This window comes from Lynx canadensis, chromosome A1, assembly GCF_007474595.2.
Source record: "Lynx canadensis isolate LIC74 chromosome A1, mLynCan4.pri.v2, whole genome shotgun sequence".
Taxonomy (NCBI): domain Eukaryota; kingdom Metazoa; phylum Chordata; class Mammalia; order Carnivora; family Felidae; genus Lynx; species Lynx canadensis.
The window spans coordinates 28,638,274-28,660,264 of record NC_044303.2 but is presented as its reverse complement, the minus strand read 5'-3'; the positions used below and the strand labels follow the sequence as shown (position 1 = coordinate 28,660,264).

General features: G+C 37.8%; 1 protein-coding gene across 2 annotated transcripts in view; it reads right to left on the bottom strand.

Annotated features, from left to right (window-relative positions):
- LOC115511098 (von Willebrand factor A domain-containing protein 8) overlaps nucleotides 1-21,991 on the bottom strand; it is a 289,504-nt gene that overhangs the window by 165,531 nt on the left and 101,982 nt on the right. For both annotated transcript variants that reach the window (XM_030311601.1, XM_030311610.1), the window contains exon 14: nucleotides 12,112-12,188. In XM_030311601.1, coding sequence (XP_030167461.1) covers nucleotides 12,112-12,188 — 77 coding nt within the window. The remainder of the gene's footprint in view (nucleotides 1-12,111; nucleotides 12,189-21,991) is intronic.

Here is a 21,991-nt window from a genome sequence, read left to right as displayed (position 1 = left end):
TATTAGAAGGATGGAATTGAAAGGACTTGTTTACAACTCTGGAGTGCAGGAAAATAAACGAATGTAATAGTCCAGGCATGGCCTGTGGCTGTGGGAAAGGAAAAGAGGAAGATATTTGGGAGACTTTAAAAAATGAAGACATGATTTCATAATGAATGACTGTCAAGGTGAAGAGTAGGGAAAGACAAAAGGTACAGGGCTTACAGGCCAGATGACTGGATACAGGGCTCTGTAAGCACAGAGAGGAAACATCTATTCTTTCCTTCACCAATTCCATAATTAACACTGCATTACTGACACCTGCCATGAACCAGGTCTAGAAAGGGGGCTGGAGAACATTGAAAAAGAAGAGTTGGTAAGAAGAGATGGATATTTTGGATTTGAAATGCCCCAGAGATACTTACGTGGATATTTGTAAAAGAAAAATGCAGATCTAAAGCTAAGAATAGAAGAAGGGGCAGAAGATGTGGCTCTCACCTATATATGGATAGAAGATGATACAGACTTATAGACAGGAGGTTTAATTTTAACTGGCTCCTTACCACATACCAGGCACTGTCCCAGTTACATGTGACATATATCATTTAATCTTTATAACTGTCTGATAAGCTTTGGGCTCAAAGAAGTTACCCAAACTCATGCTTTCCTTCAAAAATGTGAGGCTTCCATTTTATTTTAGCCCAGTTGTGTAATAAATGGTTCCTGATTTTTGACACAAGGCATTCCTAAACACTGTATCTGAAAACATACTCATAGCCTGGACTGTAGCATTATTGTCATTTAACCAGTTATGAGCAGAAACCGGTAAAAAGTGCTACTAGTTCCAGTGATGCAGCAGCAGAACTGAAGTCCTCGGTGGAAAATGATATCCAATTATATGCAACTGCCCCTGAAGGTTGGTTAAAAATAAAACAAAACCCTCACATTCAGAATGCGTGTGTGTATATAATATAGAAGACACCTTTGTTGGTACGGAGTGCAAAGCTTATAGTCCTGTCTCTTGCTTTATTCAGTTTCACTTGGCTATAGGCTCAGCCCTGCTCAGTTCCTGACTTCCTATTCTAATCAGGGGATAAGGCACATGACTCACTGGTATTGCCCATAGAGGTTTTAAATCTGCTATTTGGGTATTTATAACAAGTTGCATATACTTCTGCCTCTGTTCTCTCCATTTTCTGATTATCACACGAATACTCCCCTTAGTATCAGTATCCCTGGTACCCTATTTCCTCTAATCCTATCACCCTGGGTCAGACCCCAGCTAGGCCTGGGACCTCAGGCTGTTGGCTGGAGTGTTATTCCAACCTATCACTAGCCCATGTTCTCACAGCTCATGGTCATCTGCAATCTTTTATGGATTCATCTTACACTGGGTCAATTCATCCACTGAATCTCTAGAACAGACAAAGCTACTGAAATGCTGGAATGTCTTATTGCAAATTCCACCATAATTATGAAGATGGTCATTGCTGCCAAGCTTACCCATTCACTCCTTATCACATAAGCCTTTAAAACATTTTCACATAATTTCCTTCAGAGCATTGATACTTCCCTGTTTATTGTGTTATTTACTGCATATTTCCTCATTACCACTAGAAAGCTTCATGACAGAAATGACCTCAGCTGTCTTGTTCAATGCTGTATTTCTCAAGGCCTAGAACAGTGCTATGGACTGTGCTGTCCCTCAGTAAAGGTTCCTTACGGTATATGCCATTGGCACCCTGCACAGATCTCCTTTACCACCAAATACACCTGGCCCCCGGCTACTGCAGCATGACTTCTGACAACTCATAGCTGCACCCTTCTCCAAAGAACTGCCCTCCACCACTGGGGAGCTACTCTGCCCAGAAATGCCTGGGAGTTAGAGGGTCCCCCTTAACCTCCCCTAGGGGACAGCCCGTAACCAATGACTTACTGATATGGGGGCAAAAAAGGCTGGCCCATCTTGCTTCCAAATGGGATAGCTGAGCAGTGCCATTCATGCTCCAGAGCTCTCTGGCTGAGGCCAGATGGCCTAAAACCTCTCTTTTCCACAGCTGTATCCTAACTCCTTGGCCTCCCTGCAAGTTTTACCTCAAAGCTCTCCCTCTAAAATTACTTACACAAACATTTCTATCTCTGGCTCTGGTTCTAGAATACCTAGCCTAGATATTTGTTGGCGGCCTGAAGGCATGAATGATGTAAAAATGCAAACAATAATTCTTAGATTTTTCTAGCGATGTTCTTCGTTCTTCCTGTATGAAATATTATAGCTACATCTCAGTTAATAGAAATTACTTAATGGAGCTGTGAAGTGAGCAATCCCAGTGAGACACAAATCGGCTTACTTGATCTAAACATGTCATGCCAGCCCCGTCTGCTCATGTTGTCACTGTTGGCATCATCTGGAGTGTCTGGCCACAGCAATACCTGCCTTCCTTATAAGGAGCCACGCTTTATGAAGCATTTTAGATTTTAATAAGTAAAAAGACTGGTGAGAAGTATAAGGCACCAGCTCAAGATATTTCTTCACTCTCCCTGCTTCTCAGGGTGCTGTGAGAAACCAGCCACTGATGCTAGTTGGAGAGGCCCAAAGAGAGAAGAGCAGATTAAGTGGTTAGGATGTGACGGTAAGCATGTTCAGAGAATCTGATATTGAAACAACTGTAAGTTTGAGTTGATTTTTATTACAGCTAAGGACTGAAACTTTTTTTGATCTCTCTCCCATCAGAGTATCACTAATTCTATAATGGAAGTCAGTGTGAGATAATAATTCTCTTAACAAAAATGTCTTTTACAAGTTAAAAGAAAAACACCCACAAAGGGTTGGAAGGTTATAGACTAAACTGACATTAGTGATTGACTTGAAGAAGGGGAGACAGGATTGGGGTGGTGGCTGAAGGGGACTTGAGCTCTAATCACAGTATTTTATTTCTGTAAAAGGAAGAGTAGAATCAAATTTGAGAAAAATATTAACAGTTGTTAAATCTCAGGGGTAAGTCTGGGTAGGTGTTACATAGTTCTATTTACATTTTTTGGATTTTTAAAGTTTTTCTCAATCTAAAAAAAGTACATAACACTTGAAAGGAATGTAGCTCTTCTCTAATGGCAAGGGATGGAAGAGAACTAAGAAAAAATGCACAAGGCACTGGTGGTTCTCAAGCTTATTTAGCTTGGGACTTAGGAAGTAGAAATGAAAGCTCCTCCTTCTTTCCAGTCTTCTCTTCCAAAATAGCCTAGAGCATGCTGGTTGCTGATTCTCCTAGTTTCAGGGGTGTGTGTGCAGCTTTGACTCAGCCACCTCTCTAACCCTCAACCTGCGGCGGGAGCACGAGAGGTCAGAAGCAGTGTCGGCCCAGGAGGGACATCACGTAAAAGGCCACGAGAATTAATTTGGTTAATGTTTTTATGAATTACCTGGGTGATGGATGATGATACACCCCAGGGGAGGTGTGATGAGGAGGCAAAGTCAGTTTAATAATCTGGAAAAGTGGTCAAGAAAACAGAAAAAGAAATTTCATTAAGAGATTACTATTGAAAAAATGGAAAAATATGGAAAACTGGCCAAAGGAAAGAACTTGGGGTCAAGTTGAGCAAGGATTAGAAATAGGATGGTAGAAGTAAAAAAATCAAGCTAGTCTATACATGGATTAGAAAGTAAGAAAGTAAGACTAGAAAGTAAGACTTATATGACAGTTTTCCACATGGCTGGTACTTTAGTAAGGAATTTACTAAAACACTATCATCACTAAAATACTATTTGATTAGCACAACAAAGTCAAGAAGCAACACGGTGCAGTGATTAGAACACATGGCTGACCCCAGATTGTAAGAAGCCCACTCTGTAACCTCAGCCAAGTTATTTAACTTCTCTGTGCCTCGGTGTCCTCACTGGCAAAACAGAGATGGGAATAGTACTGATCTTGTAGAGTTGCAGTGGGCAGAAATGAGTTACAATCTGAAAAGAGTTTACAGCAATGCTCAGTACAGAGTAGCTGCTATGTACATATTTGTTAAATAAAGAAACCAAAATAATATGGAAATATAAGTGGATTTGAAGATCATCCGGAAAAGAGTAAAAAATTATTACAAGCCTAAAGATCTACATGGAAAGGTTGGAGGGACTGACATAAATCCTTTAGTGAAAAAGAAGCAGCAGAAGGCATTCTTAGTGGGAGAACTACTGTCCAACTGCTGATAAAATAGCAGCTTCTAAAATAGCTTTTTCAAATTCATAATGGGTAGGGTGAGACAGGAGTATCTCAGAGGGTTTTGCGTAGCAGCTGACACGTGACGTGCCTCCAATTCTCTAATGCTCTTATCAGTGCTAAGGATGGCTTGATGGCTCAAAAATAATTTTTTCTATGAGACTTAGAAAAGCTTTCAGTTCTTCTATTTTCTGTCGATACATCGATTTTCCCTCTGGGACTTTGTGAATTTCTAAGTTTATACTGTCATATTCAGTTTTCTTCAGCCTGAGGATGTCTTACATGTTCAATTATGCTGTGCCCGTATCTTCCTCTTGGCAACAACTCTTGCATCTATGCACATACAACCCATGCCATACCATGCTGCCTCTCTCACCTCCTGGCTTTTAGATAGTATGTTTTTAATAACCATGATGTCCCATGCTCTGCTCTACACTTAGAGAACTCCTACTTCTCCCTTCATACTCAGTTTGAGTGCCACCTTCTCCAGACACCTTCCCATATCACACATGGGTACACAGACTGTTGGGCACCTCTCTTCAAGGTTCCCACAGAACCTGCAAGTGCCTTTTTCATAGCTTATATTCAACACTGTATGGCAAATGTTGTAGTCTCACCCACTGACAAGCAAGCAAGCTCCTTTAGGTCAAGATCAGTATCATCATCTATAGGGCATCAGTGCTAAGACAGCCACTGACAAACAGTAAGAATCTAATAAATACAAGTTAGATAAATGAATTAATATCTAATGAATAAACCAGACTCCTGCCCTCAAAAAATTCCCTATTTAGATGGGGAGGCTTGCCTGGGGAAAGTAGAGTGGATGGAAATGAGATATAGAAATTAACTATAATGCAAATCAGAGTGAGATAAAAAAAAGTGGGGCATGTAGCAAGAAACTAATATTTATTAGCTTGCCTACATATTTAAGTGCCTAAAATATGTCAGACATGTGAACGCTCCTTTCCATACATTCTCTCCTTTAATTTTCACAACCATCCATAATAATCTTATTGAATATTATCTGTAATAATAATATTGAAATATTATTATTTAAATTTGATAAGTAAGGAAAATAGGACTCAAGAAGTTCAAGGCCACCAAAAAGTTAATGGTAAAGATAGGACTTGATCTCTGAAACTCACGTTCTTTCTTTCACAATGGTACACATTTAGTCCATACTATGGAGTTTCAAAGGAAGGGATGGTTACACCCAGAATGACAAATCAGAAAAGATTCCATGTAGAAGTAAAACTGGGCCAAATTTGAAGGATTAGGAGAGAAACACAGTGCATTTTACTTATTTTATCAAAAATTTTTAAAATATTTATTTATTTTTGGGAGAGAGAGAGAAAAAGACAGAGAGACAGAGTGTGAGCAAGGGAGGGGCAGAGAGAGAGGGAGACACAGAATCCAAAGCAGGCTCCAGGCTCTCAGCTGTCAGCACAGAGCCTGATGTGGGGCTCGAACTCATGAACTGTGAGATCATGACCTGAGCCAAAGTCAGACACTTAACTGACTGAGCCACCCAGGCGCCCCATGAGAAACACAGTGCATTTTCGATGACAAAATAAAGACAGGCATGGATGCAAGTTCAAAACTTGTGAGTAGGACATAGAATGGTCCAGTCTGAAATAAGGTGAGCATACATGAGGAAGATCCCACTAAAAAAGTTTGAACTATACAGAGAACCTGGGAACTCTATATTTACAATGGGCATCACTATTAAAAAAAATAACCAAGAGCATATAGGTCATGCTAATGATGACCTGTGCCATCATCTTCATATCTGAAAGTTAGCAAATGAAAAAAAAAAACCTGGTAAAATAAGTATTTCAAAGCCTTAAGATAATTCTTAACATAGAAGTGTACTTCTATCCACAGAGGAAGTAGAGCTGCAAAAGGTGACATATCAAGTGTCCTCTTGAACATCAAAGTAACATGACATTGTGGAAAAACAAGTAAACAGATGTACTTCACAAACATGAGCCATGTAGTCTCTTCTATTTGCAATACGCACTGTAAAAGTAATTACATCCATTAATCTTTTAAATTACCTAAATCATACTCAGGACAACATCCTGATTTTAACTAAAGACATGAATTAAATTGTCCAGCTTCCTCATTTTATGGGATCTGATCATTAAAACATAAGATGGTAATAGTTAAAAAATACACGGGTTGTAGGTTTTATTCATGTACGTTTGGTGATGGTTTTGCTTATCAAGATTATGTTTTGAGTGGCCCATAACTAATTTCGTTGGAATGGCATCTATAAAGTAAATTGAATGTGACTGATTATTTAGATGGTAATAGCACAAATCCATTAAAAGGAATCTAAAATAAACAAAGTAAAGATGTTATGTAAGTCACCCATAGATCAGAGAAGTCCAGGATATTTTTTTGATTGCTATTTTTAGGTCTTTTAAAACATATGTTTCTCTTAAAGCAATTTTATGGCTTTAAATTTTATGTCAAATATAGCCCCAAAGCTGTGTATAATGAAAAAACTCCCCACATTGAACTTTGTGAGAATGTCAAATTTAATTAATAAAAATCCATTAATATTACATATTTCAAATAGAAATGGAGAGTTTTTACTTCAAACTTTATATAACAAATTCAGTATCAAATATTGCCAAATAGAGATACCTGAGTCCCTGTTACAGTGAGTAGATATTTTATTTATAATAAATCATCAGTCAGTAATGTAGCAATGGGTGCTATCAACAAAATTTATACAAATATTAGGCTTTGAAATTGTTATTACATTTTTAACTTAGAAAGTTTTTTCATAGATAACACATCTATACATTTATGTGGCCAATGTCAAAATTACCACAGAACACAAATAAGCAGAATACAATTCTTTACTATTAATGGATCATTTGTTATCTTAAGACAAAAAGTAGGTATAAAATGTATTGTAGGCAGAAAATGCATGTGGTATTTCTCCCTAATCTTCTGAACTTTTTAAAAAATGACTTATTTATTTTTGAGAGAGAGAGAGGACAATGAGCAGGGCAGGGGCAGAGAGAGAGGAAGACACAGAATTTGAAGCAGTCTCCAGGCTCTGAGCTGTCAGCACAGAGCCCAACATGGGGCTTGAACTCATGAACTGTGAGATCATGACCTGAGCCGAAGCCAGACGCCTAACTGACTGAGATACCCAGGCACCGCTAATCTTCCCAACTTTCTAAAGTACCTTGAATACCATCTTCTTCTTGCTTATTCAAAGATTTTGGAATATAGAGCTAAAAGATGCTACAAATTACCTTGTCTACCTTTCTTAATCAGAGATGAAAGAAATGAGAGCCAAAGGGAGACCCAAAGATAGATACCCTCAAACATATATAAATAAAAGGTAAAAAGTCAATTACTTCAACATTCATATAAAAGAGTTTAAAACAGAAAAGCAGATTAAATCCAAAGGAAATAAAAGGAAGGGTATAATCAAGATAAAATCAGAAAATACTGACTAGAAAAGAAACACACAAAAGAGGTTCAACAATACCAGAAGTTGGTTGCTTGAACAGACCAATAATATTGACAACCTCCTGGAAAAACTGATCACGAATAAAAGAAAGAGAAGGCAAGTAACCAATACCAGGTATAAAAATGAAGATATCATTACTGAGCCTAAGGACGTTAAAATATCATAAGATGATATTATAACAACTTTATACCAATAATTAGAAGACAATGAATAATTCCTAGAAAAATAAGATTTATCAAAACCTCTTAGAACTATTGAAGATAATGAATAATAAACAAAGGCCTGTTTACAATCAGTGTGATGATGACATACACCCAGGAATAATTACTAAGTACCTGTTTTATTTCTTTGTCTTCTTTTTTACTGATTGTGCTAAGTAACCTCCATAATTCACAATCAAAATTAATTGATATAATTCAGCCTAACACAGCCTATTTCTTTTAAAGTATTTTGGTGTCCAATATATAGAAATGGAAAAACTGTCCCATCATACAAAGGGACTCTTATTTCTGGGGCATAAATTTGTGAGCCAATTTCAATCTTTGATGTCATCTTTAAAATAAGTTGGCTTTCTGCTTATTTTAAAATCTAAAATTTAAATTCATATTCAATTTTTGCTCAAATTGACATTGTATGCTTAAGTGGCATGGGAATATAAACTAATTAAAACTTCCAAGTAATTACATATTTTTAAGGGCACCACTAAACAGTAGAAACTAAACACAATGCAACCAAAATAAAATAGCACAAATTCTAAGAATGAACAACTGTAATGCTCACTCTATCATCCTTAAAAATATAAAATATGGGTCTTGCCATGTGCTTTAAGGCTCAAAAACTATAACTGTGATGTTATAAACAAAAGTTATTCAGGTGAGAACTAGCAAACTAGTCAAACTTTGATTCTTTCATTATTTTCTTCAAACTTTGTCCATGTAGGAAGAAAAACTTGTTTTAAAGCTTAAAGATGAGGGGAAAAGGTAGTTCTTCAGATTCAGGGGAACATAAAATATTGAAATAACTATAAACAAGGACAGTATTATAGCTCTTTAAAGATAGAAATCATGTTTCTTATTCCTTTCTAAATCCCCTAAAACACAGAGTTCTATAATCTTGACATAGTAAATTCCTAAAAAAGGTGAGTTGAAATTCCCAGGTTTATATAAGTTATTATTCATAGAAAGAAGAACCATGAGAAGATGAAGGAATAGGCTAGAAATTTTCCAAAACTATGCAGGTGACCTATGCAAGTTAAGGGATTGAGATGGCCTTGCTATGCCCTATTAAAATCAGCAAATTAAAATTTGCACATATTTTGTTAAATTTATTCCTACGTATTTTATGTTTTTATCCTATTATAAATAATATTTAAAAATTACTTTTCTTTGTCCATTGCTATTATATAAAAATAAAACTGATGCTCCACATTGACCTAGTATCCTGTGATCTTTCTCAACTCGCTTATTCTGATGGCTTTTTTTTTTGTAGATTTCCTAGAATTTTCTATATATACAATCATGTCATCTTTAAATAAAGACAATTTACTTCTTTCATTTAAATATGTATTTTAGCTTTAGTTTTTTTTGTCTTATTGCACTGACTAGGGCCTGCAGCATAATGCTGAATAGTGAATATCTCTGCTTTTTCCCCCATTATAGAAAGAGAGCATTTAGCTTTTCACCATTAAATATAAGTTAGCTGCAGGTTTTTCATAAATGTCTCTTCTTAAGTTGAGGAAGTTTCCTGCTATTTGTAATGTGTTACAACATTTTATCATGAATGGGTATTAAATCTTACCAAATACTTTTTTTTTTTGCAATGATTGAGATGATCACATAGCTTTTCCCTTATGCTATAGATTGAATGAGTCACATTGTTTCATTTTCAAATGTTAAGTCAACCTTACAATCCCGGGATAAAAGTCACTTGATTACGATGTATTATCCTTTTTATATATTCTGGAAGTTGATTTTTTAATACTCTTTACAGATTTTTGTATCTATGTTCATGGAAAATGCTGCGCTGTAATTTATTTATATTATGCAGGTCTGCTGTTGAAAAAATACCCTCAGCTCTGGTTTACCCGAAAATATCTATTTTTAAAGATTTTTTTTTCCAAACACACTATTTGACACTCACTTCTCACTTTTTTTTCTTCTTTTGGCACTTTGAAAATAATCATTTCACTGAATTGTGGTTTATATTTACTACATATGAAAAATCAGCAGTCATTTTTATCATTTTCCTTCTGTAATATGTTTTTTCCCCTGTAATATGTCTTTTTTCCTCTCTGGCAGTTTTAAAGATTTTTGTCTTCCAATTTTCAACAATTTAAATATAGTGTACTTTGTTGAGGTCTCCTGTTTATCCTACTTGAAAGTCACTGAGTTTCCTGGATTGGTGATTTTATGCTTTCCATCAAATTTGGGAATTTTTCCACCATTATGTCTTCAAATATTGTTCTGACTCATTCTTTCTTTCTTTTGAGACTCCGATTGCTCATATGTGAGACTGCTTTTTTTAGAGTTGCCATTTCTATATTGAGAATTCCTAATTATTCCCTCATTATACTCATTTTTTCTCCTTTAAATGCCTGAATATATTTATGGCAATTGTTTTATAGTCCTTGTCTGCTAATTCCACCATCTGTCATTTTGGGTTTTATTTCTACTGACCAATTTTCCTGCTTCTTTGTATGTCTAGTAATTTTCTATTGAATGCTTGACATTATGGATGCTACATATTGTTGAATGGATTTTACAGTCTTCCTTCATTTCATGTGAAGTTTGTTTGGCTAGGCAGTTAATGTACTTGTGAATTAGACGGATCTTTTAAAGACATTTCCCCCCTAACATCCATCCCTTTAATTTTTAAAGTCATTGTGCATGAGAAAAACGTCCAAAAATACTGCTAAATAGCAAGCATCCTTGTTTTCTCAAGGCTTTTTTCTTTCGTTTTTATTTATTTATTTTATTTTTTAATATGAAATTTATTGTCAAATTGGTTTCCATACAACACCCAGTTAAACTTATTAAGGATGAGCATAAAGCAGCTTTTATTTTACAGATAGATTGGTTCTATTTCTAAAGCACACACTCTATAGAATATCTTCCGAATGCCAGGAGTGTTTAATGGAGGCTCCTAATCATGTGGGACCTCTGGTACTTGTTTAGCTCACAGATCCCAGGTAGTTGTAAGTTTCCCAGTATTTGTGAGTCTTGTGCAGTTTTATAATTCTTTACTATGGTAGGACTAATCTGGTACCACTTACTCCATCTCCATAATAGCCAGAGGTATAAATCCCAAGACGGAGATTTTGTTTTTTTGTTTTTTACTATCTCTCAGCTTTACTTTGGTTCTCTTTCTTTCATGACTCATTAATTCTGCTTTCTTTTTTCTTACATTTTTCTCCCAAGAACATATTATTTAATGGAAGGACTCAAATGAGAAACTAATTCTTGCAACTCAGTCCAATGTTTTTTCCACTACACAATACATACATATTTTTAAATGTTTATTTATTTTGAGAGAGTGAGAGTGTGAGTGGGGAAGGGGCAAAGAGAGAAGGAGAAAGAGAATTCCAAGCAGGTTCCACACTGTCAGTGCAGAGCCCAATGCAGGACTTGATCTCATGAATTGTGAGATCATGACCTGAGCATGAATCAAGAGTCAGATGCTTAAGTGAGTAACTGAGTAACACCCACTACACAATATGTTTTATCTCCTGGGATTAAAATAACAATTAAATCTAGTTTTAACCTGCTTATTACTTGGTATATTCCTTGATTTCTCTATTTCTCTCTCTCTCTCTCTCTCCCCATCTCTTTGTCTCTGTCTCTATTTTGGTGGATCTGCTACTTACTTTTATTTTAGAAAGATTGAGAGCAGGTTGACTGATACAGGTAAAAACAATTCATGTCAAGAAAATCTATTTGATTAAAAGCTATCCCTGAACCAGCATTCTGACCACACAAAACTAAATAATCCACAAAGTGTTTATAAGGAAGTCAAGGAGACTAATAACTTATTCTATATTTTTGGTTTATTACCTCATTCCTGAGATCATATAGTATATTGTTTCTCCTTGTGAGCTATTTTAGCTTCCTGTTAGTGAATGGGCTTAGCCTCTAATATTTTTATTCCAATTTAAGGGCCTTTATGTTGATGAAATCTGCTCCTAGAATGTAATGTTCATCACTCTCTGTCCACAAAATATCTATTTATTCATGTTTATAAAGCATTAGTCACTTTAAAAATAAATTTTGCCATGTTTTATTGCCTTTTAAGGAGGAGAAAGATAAGGACAGGAGGAACAGAAATAAAACTGGCTTATAAAATGGGCTTTTAAAAAAGTATTTTTAAATTGTACTGGGAGAAAAATAAATAATTAAACTACATCTCAAGAGGTTGTGGGTCTTACACTCTTACCTGTGCAGCTGAATGTATTCTCGAGGTCTGTTGAGCAGGTGAAGGAATCTGTCAACAATCTTGTTCTTTCCTACACCCTGTAATTACACAAGGAGCATTAAACAAAAAGAGACTTTTGTGGAGGTAAAACAAACCAGAAGAATCTTTTGCCAAAATGTACTTTCTCAAAGTTGTACTGTTTCAGCTTATTGTTAATGAAAACATACATATATACATATATATATGTTTACATACAGCAAACAAATACAGCACAACTTCTGACAGAAAGGTTTTTAAAAAAGTTACTTCTAAGTACACTAGGTTAATTTACATAAAATACACTAAACGCATTCTTTTTATTTAAAAGGAACTTCATAATAACTTTTAGCCTTCTACAGCTTGTTTTTTCTGTTCTACAGTTTTACACTTAAATATAGATGTTATAGTACAATATTAATTATTTCAAATTTGAAGAATGGCATCAAAGGCAATAAACTAAGTATAAAAACAACGATTTTGCCAGTGGTTCTTCAGAAGTATGGTTTTTAAAGACAGATGAATACAACACCATACTTTGGTGTTAATCACTCATTTGTTTTTCTCCTTTTATCCCCCTTTCAGTCCTTTAAAACCTTCGAAACCTAAATTATAACCAAGGTTTATTAATAAGTCTCAACTAGGGGCACCTAGATGGCTCAGTTGAGCGTCCAATTATTGATTTCAGTTCACATCATGATCTCAGGGTCATGAGATGGATCCTCACGTGGCGCTCTGTGCTGAGCATGGAACCTGCTTAAGATTCTCTCTCTCCCTCCCTTCTTCTCAGCTCTTATGCACTCTTTCTCTCTTAAAAAAAAAAAGTTTCGGGGCGCCTGGGTGGCGCAGTCGGTTAAGCATCCGACTTCAGCTCAGGTCACGATCTTGCGGTCCGTGAGTTCGAGCCCTGCGTCGGGCTCTGGGCTGATGGCTCGGAGCCTGGAGCCTGCTTCCGATTCTGTGTCTCCTTCTCTCTCTGCCCCCTTCATGCTCTGTCTCTCTCTGTCTCAAAAATAAATAAACGTTAAAAAAAAAATTAAAAAAAAAAGTTTCAACTATATCTGCTCTTGTTAGGAATGTCCTCATGTCCTTACCACTTATTGATGCTGAGAGTTGTTGCCATCCTTTTGTAGAAGACAGACTGTTAAAAATGGAAACCACTCCCATGCTAGTTCCCCATTTTAAAGTTTTCTCTTAGAGGTGGAATACTCTATTAACGGAATGTGACTCTTTTAACAAGTGGGAAGAGTAGAAGTCGTCAAAAAGCTAAATTCCATAGTCATATGTAGTCATAGCGATAAATAACACTTACTGATTTCTTATACCTTCCTGCCAAGCTCTATGCTAGGTATTTACCTGTGTTCTTTCATTTAATTACCATAACAGCTCTATGAGGTAAGTATTTTGATTATTCCAACTTCACAAATCAAGACACCAAGTCTCAGAAAAGCCAAGCAACATGTTCATGGTCACACAGCCAGGATTCAAATCCAGGTCTGTCTGATTCTGATGCTCATGCTTTTAGTCCCAACATTACGGATTATATTTCTCTCAGTTTGAAATTGATTTAGGGAAATGGGGCCTTGAATTTTCTCCTCCCCTACTGCTAGGAGTCCATCCTAAGGAAATCATTAGGCAGATCAGGAAAATGCATGGTGCTAAGCAGTAAGAGCAGAACCCCAATAGAAGGAAGCAGGCATTGGTATTTCTGCTATACGCTCAAATATCTTATAAAGAAAGGCATTCTACAAGCACAGAGGATAGAAATTCAAATCAATCAAATGAGTATTTATTGAGCATTCTCATAGTCCAAGAACTGTGACAGTTCCTCTAAGATAAATTCGCAAAGAAAATATGAGAAGTTGTCCCTCACAGTTCTCAAAAGGAGGCAAGACACATACACAGGGAGCACAGAAGACAAGTCGTCAGTGTACATAAATAACTGCTAACTTATATGACATAGATTCTAATAACCTTAGAATCTTTCTCTTCTCTTTGGCCCACTAAATATGTCATAAGATGACAGATGCAAGAGAGACTAAGAGGGCTGGAATGATTACCAATTAATAAATATGACAGAGATATGAAGCACACACAGAAACACACAGTAGCAAGCAATTAAGATCCATTGTATACCCTCAATTCAGGGAAACAGAATGAAATCAATATTTAAAGAAGGACAATATGGCAATAATATGCAAACTATACTGAAAGAGGAGACACTGGTATCCAGGAGATTGATTGTTTATCCACTCAACATATAAACAAACATTTACTGAGTGTTGGCACATGTCAGGAGAGAGACCAGTGAACGAGACAGATAAGGTTTCCACTCTTCTGGAACTCCCATTTCAGAAGTGTGGAGACAGAAGGATTGGAAGGTAGATTAGAAAAGTAGGTAGAAAGCCGGCAACATATAGTTAGACAACTAACAAAATAAAGAAAATTATCAAGCAGTGATGTTCTCTACACACAATTAAGATAGGGTGAGGTAATACTAACTGGGTGGTTATTGACATTGATTTAGAAGTGAAGACCTTTCCTCAGGTAACTTTAAGCTGAGATCTAGATGACGAGGAGCCAGTGCTATCAAGACTCCAGAAGGGGCATTCCAGGAGAAGAGCTGCTACAGCTGATCCCCTAAAGTACATATAAGCTTAGGATATCTGAGGAGCAGCCCATGTGTTCAAGTGTTGTAGGCAAGAGAAGAATATACAAGATAAAGAAATAAAAGTAAGTAGGGTCTAACCAACCAAGTTTACAAGTCAAGGTGAAGAAGTGGGATTTTATTCTATTCGATAGGGAGCCATTTATATATATATATATATATATATATATATATATATATATATATATATATATATGTGTGTGTATAGATTTATATTTGTATTTATATTTATATATTTATTTATTTATTTATTTATTTATTTATTTATTTATTTATTTATTTTTGAGAGAGAGAGAGAGAGAGAATAAGCAGGGAAGGGGCAGAGAGACAGGGAGACACAGAATCTGAAGCAGACTCCAGGCTCTGAGTTGTCAGCACAGGGCCCGACGTGGGGCTTGAACTCATGAACCGTGAGATCATGACCTGAACCAAAGTTGGACGCCCAACCGACTGAACCACCTAGGAGCCCCATTACAAGATTTTTTAGCAGGGAAGTGACATGAACTAATACATAGGTATGGAGAGTGAATTATAAGGGAAGGGGTAAGGATGGAAACTGGGAACCAGTTGGAATGCTACTTCCAGAATCCAGGCAAGAGACAGTGATGGCTTAGATTAGGTAGGTACAAGTGGAGAAAGACAGATTCAACTTGTTTTGCAAGTAAAGCTGACAAAACTGGCTCACGAACTGGATAAGGGAGGGTAAAGGAAAAGAAAGATCAAAGGTTACTTCTAGATAATTCCTTGAGCAAATGGATAGGAAAGACTAGGGGAGGAAGACCTTTTTCAGGAGGAAAAATCAAGAGCTAACCCTATCTTTCTCCAAAGCATATATTACCATTTAACATTCCGTCAATTTATTTGCTTTTGTGTTACCTTTCTCCCGGACTGGAAATGTTAGCTCAAGAAGCTTGTCTTGTACACTACTGTATTGCTAGTGTCTAGAACGGTGCTCACACTAAGTAGGTACTCAGCTAATTTTTCTAATGAATTAATGATATCTACATGTCCCCAGGTGTTTATGGCAGTGACCCCAGTCATCCTCAGTACTTCTGACTCCCTCTCAATTCATTACTATTCCTCTCATTTCTATCTCCAAAATAGATCTTAAGTCTGTCAAATGTCTCTGGAATCATCTTAAACCAAAGGAATATCTTATCTTGTCTAGAACAGTGGTTCTCAAGCTTTGATGAGCAAATGAATCACCTCTCAGATCTTAACAAGATGCAGAATGATTTGGTAGGTCTGGGCTGGGGTCTGAGACTCTGCATTTCTAAGATGCTTCCAAGTGGCACCAACACTGCTCATCCACAGACTTTGTGCAGCAAGAATATGTACCTGCAATAGTCTCACAACTGAGCTCCCTACATTCATTCATTCATTCACTCTATTCATTTGTTCATTCTATTCATTCATTCATGCTATTTTGAATGTATTTTCCACATTGCCAGCTGGAGTAATGTTCTTAACAGATAAATTAGATTATGTCATTCTGCTCAACCCCACTCAGTAGCTTCTCACTGCATTTAGAGTAAGTGTGAAAATTCTTCCTGTGGCCTGTAAGGTCCTACGTACTCTAGCCTCCACTCATTCCTCCAGGCCTCCAGTGTTCACTCTTCTCCACCCAAACACTGTTCTAGTCACACTCAGCTTACTTTAGTCCTTAAAAGATTCCAAGCTCTTCCTACCTCAGGGGCCTTGCCCATGCACATCCTTCTCCTTGGGGAGCTTTTCTATCATTCACCATCTTAGTCATTCACACTCATTATCTTAATTCCCTTCTTCACAAAGGCTTCTCCTACCTCCCAGTGTAAGTTAGGCTCTTCCTCACCTCCCACACTACCCTTTATTTTTCCTTCTTAAGCATAAGTAGGATTTATATGGGTGACAACTTGTTTATAAAGTCTCTCTCATCCACTGTTCTGTGAACTGAAAATGTCCTGAGGCCAGGGTCCAGGACTATTTATTGCTGGTTTGCCCAGAGCCCAGCACAGAGCCTGACACAATAATGCATTTAATAAACATTTGTCCAATGAATTAATACAAAGAATTTGGAAAGTACTGGAAAAGGGTATAAAATCCCAGTAAGATATGAACTGTGATCATGTTAATAAAGATAGTGAATATTGGAAACTGTGATGAGTTCCAGACTAGTAAAAACTGGTCAAGTTTTGCAATGATCCAATTTACACATTTCACCTACAAAAGATTCAACGTTATTAGAGCTGACTGTCAAACTGACAAATTCACTGACGTAAGAACAATGGATCATTTCATCTTCTAGGAATCTTTTTGATATCTAACTGGATTTCTCCCCAGATAGTTCCAAGTCTAACACAGGAACAAAGAGAAGGAAAATATTTTCACATTTGCACATATACTACAAAGCTCTGTAAGCTTTAAATGGCATGTTCTAACAAACATAAAATTTTAAATAGATACATTCAGAGGAGTAAAATGTGTTTGTTAACATATCAAGTCTGCTAACTTCAAAGAATCTAGAGAAAGCAAATATCATAAACGCACTGTAATGCCAGAAATACAAAGGATCTCCTGATAGAAACAGATCATGGAAAGCTACTGTCAGGAGTTCCTGCTCCCTGCCCACCTCCAAAGTTACCTAATCAGCCATGCTTTTCAAACTGCTCTGGAGCAACATACTGTTTTAGGGGCTTACAACTCCCAGAGATGTGGGATGTGACATGAAATCCCCAGCTCTTTTTCTGTATGTTAGGGTCTTTAGAACTTCAGAACTTCTAGCTCAGCTATCTTCTTGCTCCATATACTCTCCCTGGGCAATCTCAGCCACTCCCATAACTGGAGTCATCACATAGGGCTCAAACCTCTTTCCGAAGCTCCAGCTGAGATCCCTTATCCCTGTCAACTGAACTTCTGCACCAGATGTTCATAGTGGACTCATTATGCTGCCACCGAAACCCACTCCTTTTTCTTTTTAATCCCAGTATAAGAGAGTATCACCATGTACCCTGCTACTCAATGAATGAAACTTGGAACGTTTTTGACTAGTCTACTTTTTCCTATGACCCCATTCAATGTCACTACAACCTGTGTAGTCTCTACCTGCAAAATGTTTTTATTCTTTCTTCTCACTCCTTTCTCTCCTTTTCTTCCTTATTTCCTATCTTCCCTCCCTCCCTTGTCCAATATGTCAACTATTTTAACACATAACGTTACAGGTAATGTACTAGCTGAGCAAGATATGATGGTAAATAAAATAGCCATGGCCCGTGGTCACACTCACAGCTTACCATCTAGTAAGAAACAAAGACAATTAAGCAAATATAACGAGTACACCTATAATAACTGTTATGCTATGGGATATCCAAGATGCCTGAAGATTTTAGCAAAGGGCTCGGGCAGGCCCACCACACATAATATTGTTTAGTGGGGATGTCAAGGAGTTAAGGAGGTAATGGGGAGGAGGAGGAGGAGGAAGAGCGTTCCAGATGGAGAGAAGGGTATGTGTAAAGACTTGAGGGCAATCGTGAGCTGGAGTGCTGGACAGGTCTGAGAGAGGGCAAAGGCTAGAGCAGGAATGAGGAAGGGAATGGTAAGAAATCAAACAAGAATGGCAGGCAGGGTCTAGCTCTGGCAAAGCCTTGGAAGCCAGTTAAAAGAGTTTGGGCTGTTTCCCAAAAGTAGAAGTAGAGTAGAGGAGTAATAGGATCAGATTTTGATTTTTGGAAAACCACTCTGTAGAATGATCTGGCAGACAGAAAGAATGAAAGCCTAAGAAAGCAGCCCAGAAATGCCTTAAAAAAATCCAGGCAGGAGATGATGGTGGTTTAAACTAAGGAGCAGAAGAAATGGATGGATTTAAGAGGTATTTAGGGAAAAGAACTAATGGGATCTGGTGATGGTCTGGATGTGGAGATGAGGAGACAGAGGAGTCAGTTTCTATCTGGGGTCACAGGGTGGAAGGTGGTGCCATTTACTGACAAATGAAACAGGGGAGGAGAAGTGGATTTGCTGGGAGGAGGAGGGAAGCCTAGTTTTAAAAAAAGGCAGTTTAATTTTGGATTTGTTTACTTTGAAGTGCCTGCTTCCCATATCTGCTCCTTCCTCTCCAATTCACTGTCACTACTCAAGGGCGGCCCATCGTTGTGCCAGGAGTCTTTTGGTCTCCCTCCTCTGGACTCACAACAGGCCAGCCCACAATTTGTTTAGTTATTTTTCTAAAATAGAGATCTCATCAGGTCATTTCTGACTTCATTTTGAAAGCTCTGATGGTTCCTTCGAGGAAATGCTAAAAGCATAACCTCAAAAGGAATTTCTATAAATATGCAGAGCAGAAAGGACCAGTTACAGCGATTTGTGCTTTCCAATCAGTTTTTGCCTAGAACACAAAATCCTCAGGATTACTTTAATTGAATAAATACATAAATAGTCTCTTATTTTTCCATCATAGAAGTTACACACACTCATTTTTCTCACTGGGAAATGTAAAAAACAAAACATTATACAACGTGCAGCTGCTAAAACAAACCTGCTACCATTTTCATCTTGTGCCTCTGAGTATTTATGTTCAGTTGTCATTATTCTCTGTATAAAATGTGTACTCTCTAATAGAAATTAGCATGAAGTTAACAGTTTTTACATCATATTTAACTCATATTAGGGATAATATTTAGTGAGTTGAAAATTTAAAAAGGGAGAAGGAAGCTGTGGAATGAGAAGTCTGAGAAAATACAAAATGTCTCACGAGAATGGCACTTTCTTGTATCATTACTGCTCCGTCTCACTGTGTTCTTTGTGGTAATATCCTGGAGAGAAGGACCTTCGCAGATGTAGGAGTCAGATGGTCCTTCAACTACAGGGTTAAGAGAAGCAGGGAACATGTTACGTCCCACAGACACGAATCAAACCAAGGATAGGAAGTAAACATGCTTCCAGTTTCTGTGAGAGAAAACATCAGGGACCATGACTTAAAGGACTTGAAAGATTCTGGAATTCTTATACATTCCTCAGGTTTCTTATTTTAATTATCCTGTTTCCTCAGGGAGATTAGCGGTAAAATCCTTTAAAGGAAAAGGCTGTAGGCCTTGTCTTCCTGGACAAGGAGAACATACAGAATTTTGGAAACTCCATCTGTATCCCATCAAGGGGGAGGGGGAGATAGGAGTGGAGCAGGAGAAAAGACCTAAAGCAGAATGGAGAGCAGGTAAGAGAAAATGAATCCAGGGATGAGACCTGGGCCAGTCCAGATGTTGAAGGATATGTCATAGCAGGTAAACTTGAAAGCTGCTGGCCGCCCTCTGCAAGTCTCACTCAAATGTGTTCTTTTTTTATTTTTTTTTTTATTTTTTAAAATTTTTTTTTTTTCAACGTTTATTTATTTTTTTTTTTTGGGACAGAGAGAGACAGAGCATGAACGGGGGAGGGGCAGAGAGAGAGGGAGACACAGAATCGGGAACAGGCTCCAGGCTCTGAGCCATCAGCCCAGAGCCCGACGCGGGGCTCGAACTCACGGACCGTGAGATCGTGACCTGGCTGAAGTCGGACGCTTAACCGACTGCGCCACCCAGGCGCCCCTCAAATGTGTTCTTAATCAACCAACAGTCTCCTGAACCTTCGCGCTCCCACAGCTTTGCTTACGTTGTTCGTTCTGAGAATAGCCCATCCTTCCCCCATCTATCCAAATTCTTCCACTCACTCTTTAGTGTTCTGATCAAATGTCTCACTTCTCGGAAGCTTTGCCTGACTCTCCCATTCTTTTCTCTCTCTGAGCATCAGAACAATCTCCTCCTTTGGGCTCCCAAGCCATTGTCTTACAGCACTCACCACACTGTACTTTAGCAACAGGTCTGGTGCCTGGGAGGGAAAACTCCCTCCCTGAAGCCAGGATCAGTCCCCCAGTTCACACACCTCATTCACCTCACGTATAACCTGCAGGGAATAACTACTAAAATTTGAGGAAAGAAGAAAGTAAGAAAGGAAAGGGAAGTCATGCGACTTGCTCTTGCAAAAGGAGGTAGAAAGCTGTTCCAGGAAGCTTCTGCTCCCTTTGTGCAAACAAAGAGGAGGAAACTAACATTTATGGAGCCCTCTGCTGTATGCATACACACCCTTTCGGTGCTTAATCACTTGAATCCTCATGCTAGCCCATGTGAGCAGGAGATAATGTACCTGCTTGGAGAGAAGCAAACTTAAATTTCAAGTGGTTAAGAACCCGGCACACAATGGGATTTGAAGGCATATCCATTCTGATTCAACAGATTGGGCTGTTTTCTGTTTCACCATATTGCAAAACAAAATGTCAGGAGGTAGCCTCACTGAACTGACTTACATGGAAGTTTATATCCTGATGTCATACATCAGTCAAGATCAGTCATTCCACAGTTATGATATACTAAAACATGTGTCCAGCAACTCCCTGTATAGAATCCAAGGTTCAGGAGGGAGGACAGTGAGAAAGTCAAGTTCGATCTTTCCTTCTGCAGTAATTTTTATTTTTTTTTTTTTATTTTTTTTTTTTTTACTTTTATTTTTTTTATTTTTTTTTTTTTATATGAAGTTTATTGACAAATTGGTTTCCATACAACACCCAGTGCTCATCCCAAAAGGTGCCCTCCTCAATACCCATCACCCACCCGCCCCTCCCTCCCACCCCCCATCAACCCTCAGTTTGTTCTCAGTTTTTAACAGTCTCTTATGCTTTGGCTCTCTCCCACTCTAACGTCCTTTTTTTTTTTTTTTTTTACCTTCCCCTCCCCCATGGGTTCCTGTTAAGTTTCTCAGGATCCACATAAGAGTGAAACCATATGATATCTGTCTTTCTCTGTATGGCTTATTTCACTTAGCATCACACTCTCCAGTTCCATCCACGTTGCTACAAAAGGCCATATTTCATTTTTTCTCATTGCCACGTAGTATTCCATTGTGTATATAAACCACAATTTCTTTATCCATTCATCAGTTGATGGACATTTAGGCTCTTTCCATAATTTGGCTATTGTTGAGAGTGCTGCTATGAACATTGGGGTACAAGTGCCCCTATGCATCAGTACTCCTGTATCCCTTGGGTAGATTCCTAGCAGTGCTATTGCTGGGTCATAGGGTAGGTCTATTTTTAATTTTCTGAGGAACCTCCACACTGCTTTCCAGAGCGGCTGCACCAATTTGCATTCCCACCAACAGTGCAAGAGGGTTCCCGTTTCTCCACATCCTCTCCAGCAT